The sequence below is a fragment of the Rhagoletis zephyria genome, unplaced genomic scaffold (assembly GCF_001687245.7).
Source record: "Rhagoletis zephyria isolate East Lansing unplaced genomic scaffold, Rhagoletis_zephyria_1.1 Rzeph_scaffold_18802, whole genome shotgun sequence".
Lineage (NCBI taxonomy): Eukaryota > Metazoa > Arthropoda > Insecta > Diptera > Tephritidae > Rhagoletis > Rhagoletis zephyria.
Window position 1 is genome coordinate 1 of NW_016175863.1, and position 9,679 is coordinate 9,679.

At 41.3% G+C, this 9,679-nt stretch overlaps 1 protein-coding gene across 1 annotated transcript; it reads left to right on the forward strand.

The window, feature by feature from the left end:
* Positions 1 to 189: 189 nt before the first annotated feature.
* LOC108380285 (titin-like) lies at positions 190 to 9,675 on the forward strand (the record flags this gene model as incomplete). The annotated part of the gene is made up of 5 exons (XM_017636657.1): positions 190 to 6,067; positions 6,946 to 6,987; positions 7,053 to 7,304; positions 7,566 to 8,537; positions 8,662 to 9,675. Coding segments are annotated over 5 exons (8,158 nt in total), but the record flags the coding sequence as incomplete, so codon positions are not given.
* Between the last annotated feature and the right edge of the window lie 4 nt (positions 9,676 to 9,679).

Below are 9,679 nucleotides of genomic sequence, written 5' to 3' on the forward strand. Positions count from 1 at the left end.
TGCTCTTTCCTCTATAACAACCGCCATTTTTCGCATTTCTGTATTGCATTTGTTTCCCACTTGTCCGTCTAGCTTCGTTTTCCTTGTTTTCCATTTACCAAAAATGGATATATATTAAAGTAATAAACTGCTGTATATATGTAAAAAGCCTATCCCAATGGATAAAACTCTCATTTTATTATTCGTATAATTAAAAGCATTTCAAATGTTGTCTCACATTATTCATTTTATATATTAGGAGAGGAAATAGTTGTGCATAAGGATTATGAGGTGAGCATAGTGGAAGAGCAGCCGACGGAAGAAGAACAATCGCAACCGCAACAAGAAGAGCGTCCACTACAGGTTAGGATCATTGAGGAGGTGCCAGAGGTCGAAGAATCTCATCCGATTGAAGTGATAGAGGAGGAGCAGCCAGAGGAGGAGGATGTGCCAACAGTCGGTGAAGGGGAGAAGCCTAAAAAGAAAAAGAAGATTGTGAAGAAGAAATTAGACGAGCATGATGTCATCATACAAAAACTACTTGAACAGGAAATCGAGAAGACCGAACTGGAGAAATATGAAAAATTCGAATTTGAAAGACCCGAAAAGGTTAAGCCCGAATTCGCTAACATCGAGCCACAAAAAATCGAACGTAAGGAGCAGAAACCTACTAAATTGGTCGTTGTGGAAACGACGGAAGAACCACAATCCATTAAACTGAAGCCAGCTAAACGTAAGCCAAAAGCAGTCGAAGAGCAGGCAGTACAATTGCCCAAGTTTAAACTGAAGAGTCGCATGGAACTGGTTGAATACCCGCCTGAGGCTGAATTGCCGCAAATAACGGAAATTGGCGCAGTTCGGGAAAGTGGTGAACTTACTCGCAATATTGAGGAAGCCGAAGAACTGCTCAAATTCAAACCACAAAAGGTTAAGAAGTTGAAGAAAATAAAGGGCGATTTGGAAAAGCCGCAATTGGAGAAATATGAGAAGTATGTCAGCAGTGAAGAGGAAATCGAAGAAACTGCACCCTATCAAAAGCCTGAAAAGACACCAAAGGCAGAAGATAAGCCCGAGGAAGTTAAGCTTAAGATCGGCAAAGGCAAAAAGAAACCCATTGCTGAGGAACAACCCGAGAGTGTTACTTTGAAAAAGACTCCTTTGAAGCCTAAGGAAGCTGAAGTGGTTGAAGAAAGTGTGCCCAAAAAGAAAGAGGAGGTACCAGTTAAAGTTATTGAAGAAACACCAGAACAGCCCACATATGAACTGCAGCCGTTCGAACCCACGGAATTTGAACAACCAGCATACGAAAAGGAGGAACTAGAACCCGTGGAAATGCCTGAAGAACCTAAAAAAGAAAAGAAAGAGCCGAAACAAAAACCAAAGCCTAAATCGAAACCAAAGCCCGAACCAGAAGTAAATATAACTCAAATAGTTCCTGGTGTACCAAAAGAACAAGAAGAGGTACCTGAGGATGAGGTGAAATTCCGCATTCCAGAAAGCGAGGTACCTGAAGAATCGAAAGAGGAAGTTAAATTGAAGCCAATTAAGAAGGTTAAAGAGGCACCAGCACCCGTAGAGGAAGCTAAGATAGTGCCACAAGAGGAAGACACAGAAAAGATTCCAATTCCCGATGCCGAGGAGCAAGCCGAGAAGAAGAAGAAACCAAAAGCAAAGAAAGCACCACAAAAAGAGGCGGAATCTGTAGAAGAAATACCTGAAGAACAGTTTGAGATTTCTGTGACCGAGGAGCAGCCTACTGTTCCCGAGCAAACTGTTGAAGAGAAAGCTGCTGAAGTCAAGCTAAAGAAGAAAAAACCGAAAGAGGCACCACTTGCCGAAGTGCAGGTGGTCGAAGATGTACCGAAAGAGGAGATAATAGAGGAAGCTCCAGTTGAGTACAAAATTACAACAACAGTTATTGAACCTGAAGAAGCACCAGAGGAACATAAAGTGCGTGTTATTGACTACGATCAGAAAGAGGTCACTGTCGAAGAAGTGGTGGAAGAACGAGTGGTCACACGCAAAAAGAAACCCAAACCACAAAAGCCTGAAGAATATGAATATAGTATTACTGAGCCCCAAATTTCAGAAGTGCCATCCGAAGTGATAGAAACTATTCCAGCACAGGATGAGCAACCAGAAGAGGTAGCTCCTGATGAAGCAGTGGTAGATGTGAAAGAAACCGGGGCTGCGCCAGAAGAACCAGTCGCCAAGGTGAGCATAAAGAAGAAGAAACCAATTAAGAAACTGGAGGAAGAAGTTGAGGTTGAGGAGGTTCCTCTTGTTGAGGAAGTCAAAGAACATGTTTCCGAAAAGGAAGTTATTGAGGATACTGAGACTAAAGAGGTGCTCAAGAAAGTGAAACCGAAGAGCTATAAATTCAAGCTAACCGAAACAGAAGCCGAAAAAGCGCCCGAGCAACTTGCCGAAGAAATTCCAGAAGAAGAGGAGAAGCCACAGCCAGTAGTAGAAGAAATTGCAGAAGATTTCCCAACCTATGAAATCACCACTACGGATATTGAAGCCGAGGTTACGAAACAAATAGAAGAGATTCAAGAGGTTGTCAAAGAGAAAAAGCCTAAAAAGGTAAAGACCTCAGAGGCTCCTAAAGAATATGAAATCGGAGTAGTGGAAGAAGTGGTGCCTAAACCAGTTGAAGAGGTGGAACAGCCCGATGGTGCCGTCTTCTCAATTAAGAAAAAACCAAAGAAAGAGGTGCCTGAAGAATTTGAGGCTGCTGTGGTTTTGACTGAGCTGAAACCGGTAGAGGAAGTCGAAACGGAGGTTGCGGTAAAGAAAAAACCGAAGAAACCGAAAACGCAGGAAGATGTTTCTGTCATCCACGAAATTAAGGTGGTTGAAACGGAAACTCCGAAGGAGGAAATTGAAGAGCAAACGACACAGGAAGTAGTAGTCACCAAAAAGGCACCCTCGATCGAAGAGGTTCCTGCTGAATACAAATTCGGAATTGTTGAGTCACAAGTTGAAGAAAGAGTGCCTTCGGTTGAATTCACAGTCAAAGAAGAAGAAACTGTTGAGCAACCAGTGGAAGAGCCTGAGGCCCAATTCGTTATCGAGGAAAGTAAACCTACAGAAGAAGTTGTAGAAGAAGCCAAAATCAAAACCAAAAAATCCAAAAAGAAGCCAACGGAGACACAAGAGGTCGAATTGAAAGTGAAAGTCACAGAAGAAGTTCCGGAAAAACCCACTCAGGTGGAGGAAGAGATAGATGAGATTATAACTGAACCTGAAAAGGTTGTGCCCGAGGAAAAACCCAAAGAGTATGTCATTGGTATTAAGGAATCAATGCCAGAAAAAACTGAACCATTGGTTTTCGAAGAGCCTGAAATTCCCAAAGAGAAAGAGCTAGTCGAAGAAGCACCAGTTCAAGAGGTAAAAGTTATCACTACAACCCCGAAAGAAGAAATTATTGAGGAGGTATCTGTGGTTAAGAAAAAGGTGAAGAAGCCGAAAGAAACCAAAGAAGAGCTCAAGGTGGATGTTGTTGAAGAGACTCCAAAAGCTGAGGAAGAGAAACCACATCAAGTCATATTGAGTGCTCCGACTGAAATTGAGGAGAAAGTGGAAGAAAAACCAAAGGAATATGAGGTTCAAATTAAGGAGACTGTGATTGAAAAGCAACCAGAGGAAACAGCTCAGGAAGAAATTGCTCTGCCAAAGAAAAAGAAACCTGTTCCACAAGTGACTGAAGAACCTGAAGCGGAGGTAAGATTGACAACTACGAAACCTGTTGAAGAAGTACAGGAGGAAGTTAAAATTAAGAAGAAACCTAAAAAGAAGCCTGAAGAAGGCGAAGCCGCAGCTGAGCTGAAAGTTACAGTTGTTGAAGAACTTCCTGCTACTCCCATTGTAGAAGAAATTATAGTGGAAGAAGAGCAAGAAGTTAGACCTGTTCCTCAAAAGATCAAGGAAGAAGCGCCCAAGGAATACGAGATCAAGGTCAAAGAAAGTGAAATTGAAAAACCAAAGGAAGAAATCTTAGAGGAACAAGTCAGTTTACCATCGAAGAAAAAACCAGTACCTCAAGTCACAGAAGAACCAGAAGAAGAAGTCAAACTCACCCCGAAGAAACCAACTGAAGAGGTGCAGGAAGAAATAAAAATTAAGAAGAAATCAAAGAAAGAACCTAAAGTTGAAGAAGCTGAGGCAGCGCTGAAGGTAACAGTTGTAGAAGAAACTCCAGCTGCTCCCGAAGTTGTAGAAGAAATTGAAGAAGTCGAAGAAATCGTGCCAAAACAAATAGAAGAAAAGCCTAAGGAATATTATTTCAAGGTAACAGAAAGCGAAACCGAAAAGCCTAAAGAAGAATTACCAGAAGAACAAGTTACTCTTCCAAAGAAAAAGAAACCAATTCCACAAGTAACAGAAGAACCCGAAGCAGAAGTTACGTTGAAAACAAAGAAGCCGACGGAGGAAGTGCAAGAAGAGGTTAAAATTAAGAAGAAGGCCAAAAAGGTACCCAAACCAGAAGAAGCTGCTGCCGAACTAAAGGTAACAATTGAGGAAGAGGTACCACAAGAGCCACAGATAGAAGAGGTAGAAGAGATAGAAGAAGTTGTAGTCACAAAGCAAGAACAACCTGAAGAAAAACCGAAAGAATACGAATTCAAGTTGAAAGAAACTGAACCGCAACCTCAACAAATAATCGAAGAAGAAGTATCATTACCACAGAAGAAACCTATTAAACCGGAAACTAAAGAGGAGCCAGAAGCAGAGGTAACTCTAAAACCTAAAAAGGATGTCGAAGAAGTTAAGGAAGAACTAAAGGTTGTGAAAAAGAAACAAAAGAAACCCAAAGAGGAAGCAGCTACAGAGTTAACCGTACAAGTGGAGGAAGAAGTCGTACCCGAACCAATTGTTGAGGAAGTGGAGGAAATCGAAGAAGTTATTGTTCCCAAGAAACCAAAGGAGATCGACGAAACAGAAGAAGTAAAAGTTAAACTGGTGAAACCTGCACCAGAAGAAGCTCCAGAAGATGTGCAAATCGATGTTGTACTTAAGCCGAAGAAACCCAAAGAAGTTGAAACAGAGGAGTTCGCTGTTGACGTTAAGCTACCAAAGCAAAAAGTAACAACACAGGAAACTACCGATGAAACTGTTGCGCTGAAGAAGAAAAAGAAGCCCAAACCAGCGGTCGAAGAAGCCGCCGATGAATTGAAGCTCACTAAGGAAGTGGTTGAAGAGCGTCCAATTGAAATCGAAGAAGAAGAAATAGTTGAAGAAGCTATAGTTATGCGCCGCAAACCGAAGAAGGCCTTTGAACCCACTGTGGAAGAGCACGAAGAGCAAGAATTCAGTTTGTCTTTGAAGAAGCCACTACAAATTAATAAAGACGTGGCTGAAGAAGCAACGGTGCTGAAAAAGCGACCATCCAGGCCAATGGCATTTGATGAAGCGGGCGCAGAACTTTCACTAAAACGAGAAGAGGAGTACGAAGAAGGTGAAGATGTTGAAGAGTTTGTCGTCGAAAGAGGACCAAAACCAAAAGCTTTACAAGTAACAGAAGAACAGGATCAAGAATATACTGTTAAGAAATTGAAACGCCGCAAGAAGGGTGTGGAAATTCCCGAATTCACCGATGTCGAAAATGTTACATTCCGTCCAAAAACCATTAAAACAAAAGAAGATGTCGACCAAGAATTCAATATCGCATTAGATTCATACGCTGAAGAGGAAATTTCTATGTCTGGCAAAGTGAAGCTGAAGAAACCAATTACGAAGACATACTCCGAAGCCGCTGATGAAGCTAAAGTGAAAATCTTCCAAGATTACGAAGACGATGATGGTCCAATCATCGAAGAGATACGCGATGACAGTAGCATTGAAGACACCATGTACGATGTAGAAGAACCAGAAGAATATCAAGTCGAAGAATTACCACCAGATGACTTTGCCTTCACAATTAAGCCGAAGAAGCCTGCCAAGCCCAGATACTCAATACAAGACGAAGAGGAGGAACAATTTTTGATTGGATTACGACGACCAAAGAGCGATTCGGTAACGTACGATGAGGACTCATTCACATTCAAAAAGAAGCGAAAGGTGATCCAACAGATTTTCAACGAAGGTCAGTATTATGGAAAACTATATGTATTTAGAATACAAAATAGCCGTTCAAAAAAATTAACCAATTGAAAACAGTCACAGCTTTGCAATACCATTTTACTTATATTATTACATTTAGATATTTGGAAAATATTATAGCTAGCTTATATGATAACAGCGTAGCACTTCGAGGTAACTGCCTTCATGCATACATACATTTATGTTTCCCATCTTATGTGTACATACATATACGTATATTTATATAGTGATCACTCACGATTTGTAGCACTAAAGGCCCAATTAGAGGTGTCATAGCCGTAACTTTGTCAACTACTTGAGGGCTGTTTAGGGTCAATAGATACCTTCGGTTCTGGTTATGGCTACAGCGTTATGGTATAGCACCAAAAATCGTTTGCTGGGCTGCCTAGAACCGATGATTGCTATGGCACAAGNTTTACTTATATTATTACATTTAGATATTTGGAAAATATTATAGCTAGCTTATATGATAACAGCGTAGCACTTCGAGGTAACTGCCTTCATGCATACATACATTTATGTTTCCCATCTTATGTGTACATATATATACGTATATTTATATAGTCATCACTCACGATTTGTAGCACTAAAGGCCCAATTAGAGGTGCCATAGCCGTAACTTTGTCAAATATTTGAGAGCTGTTTAGGGTCAATAGATACCTTCGGTTCTGGTTATGGCTACAGCGTTATGGTATAGCACCAAAAATCGTTTACTGGGCTGCCTAGAACCGATGATTGCTATGGCACAACTAATTGGACCTTAAATGCACATTTAACATTTCATATGTGAAAGTTTACGAATTCTTGTCCGCATACCTATATGTATGATGTACTAATGTACTATAATTTTTCATTCGACAGAGGGCGCTTCTCTAAATATAACGCGCGAAATGAATATCGAAGGTGAGTTTTTAGAAAGTTTCGAAAAATTCCCAATTTCACTGTTCTTAATGGCATCTTTTTTGCAGAAACCGATGACGAGAATGCAATGTATTCCATTTGCAATTATATCGCCGATAATGACGAAGCCATTAATTTGGTGGAAGGCGAGAAAGTCTACGTGATTGGTCGTCACAGTTCGGAATGGTGGTATGTAAAGAAAAATATCACAGAAGAGGAAGGCTGGGTACCGGCGCAATATCTAATGGAACCTACCGAATACACACACTATGTACAAAAGAAATTGCATGAGAAAATCGACAAGCTTCCAGTGTTTGAACGTAAGTTTTCCAATATGAAATCGTTTTTTTTTATTTCAAGAACCCCTCTGTACCCGAATTGTCTCGCGTACTCTCTCCANAGCTTCCAGTGTTTGAACGTAAGTTTTCCAATATGAAATCGTTTTTTTTTTTTTTTCAAGAACCCCTCTGTACCCGAATTGTCTCGCGTACTCTCTCCGTATGTGTTGTCTTTTTCCTGTCTAACCCATTGTGTTCTGTTCTATTGTTTTTCTTATAACACATTTATGTAAAAACAAAAAGGTCCCGGTCCCGAAGAGAAGCCAATGGCACCACGTTTTATTGAAAAACTACAGCCTATACATACACCTGATGGTTATACAGTGCAGTTTGAATGTAAGGTTGAAGGCATACCACGCCCACAAATCGCTTGGTTCCGCGAAACGGCTATTATAAAGCCTTCTCAAGATTTCCAAATGTACTACGACGATGATAATGTGGCTACATTGATCATACGTGAGGTATTCCCAGAGGATGCGGGTAAATTTACCTGTGTAGCTAAAAATGCTGCCGGTTTCACATCAACCACAACGGAGTTAATTGTCGAGACACCATTATCAGATCATGGTTCCGACGCTACGGGATTGTCCCGCAGGAGTATGTCGCGTGAGTCATCACTAGCAGACATACTCGAAGGTATACCACCAACATTCTCACGCAAGCCCAAAGCGCAATATGTTGACGAAAATACGAATGTCATATTAGAATGCCGCTTAGTCGCTGTGCCAGAGCCGGATATTGTTTGGACTTTCAATGGCGAGGAAATCGATGTTAAAGAGACCAAAAATATACGCATCGTTACGGAATCTGATATGCATATGTACTGTAGTGTTGTACATATCACAAAAGTGAAGAAATCACAAGAAGGCACTTATGAAGTAATCGCCACTAACCGGGAGGGCGAATCTCGTTTGCCGATTGTATTGAAGGTACGTACGGATGAGAAGGAACCACCACAAATTTTGGAACCACTGCGTAATACGGTCGTGCGCGAAGGCGAGAGCGTGGTATTAACGACACAAATCGTTGGTAATCCGCGTCCAAAGGTGACCTGGTACAAAGATGGCAAACCGATAACGAAAAACACAAAGTCAGACAAAGATACGCACACATTGACATTGATCTCACCAAAGACTGCTGAAGGCGGTGAATACACCGTAAAGGCGGAGAATCCATTGGGTAGCGTGGAAACAACGGCTAACCTAACCATTGAAGGTAGTATTTTTTTGTTTATTGTTATGTGTTTTGAACAAACCAAACTGTTAAAGTTGTACATTTTGAAATAAAGAATAAATTCCCAAAATGGCTAACTATTTAATATTTATGTCTTCCCTTATAGAACCCTCTAGCGGCAATGCCGAACCACCGCTCTTCGTCGAACGCTTCGAGGAACAGTCTGTGCCACAGAAGGGTACAATTCGTTTACCGGCTAAGGTTACTGGACAACCAGTGCCTGAGGTGCAATGGCTATTCAACAACAATCCACTCTATCCGTCGGAACGCATACAGCAAGTATATGATGGCGAGAATATTGAGCTCATCATCAAGGATGCCAATCCCGATACAGATTCAGGCGATTACAAGTGTATCGCCAGCAACCCGATCGGCAAAACATCGCATGGTGCGCGCGTCATTGTGGAGGTTGACGAAGTTACATTCACCAAAAAGTTAAAGAAAACCATTACCATTGAAGAAATTCAGTCGCTTACGTTGGAATGTGAAACCTCACATGTGGTTACGACGAAATGGTTCTTCAATGGCAAAGAACTCAGCGGTATGGACCATCGAGTGGTGGTTGAAGACGGCAAGGTACACAAACTGGTTATACGTAACACCAATCTGCGCGATAGTGGCACTTATGTGTGCAAAGTTAAAAATATAGAGACTGAATCCACAGTAGAAGTTTTGCCGCGTAAACCAGAATTCATTAAGATACTAGAAGATTACGAGGTAACCGAAAAGGAAACCGCAATTTTAGATGTAGAAGTTTCTACAGATACCGCGGAGGTCGTGTGGTACAAGGATGGCGAAAAGATCACACCCGAAAAGAAGAATGTTGAACTCGTTAAAGAGGGCAAGGTGCGAAAGCTTATAATTCATGATTCCACCATACATGATGAGGGTGAATACACCTGTAAACTAGAGGAACAGGAATGCACTGCTGAACTTACAGTAATAGAATTGCCACCGGAAATCATAAAACCACTCGAGAATGTTACCGTAACTAAAGGCGAGAATGCTGTCTTCGAAATTGAGCTAAGTAAGGGTGATGCCTTGGTTAAGTGGTTCAAGGATGGCAAAGAGCTTCCACTTAACGAACACGTACAGCTCACCATTGATGGCAAGAAGCAAACTCT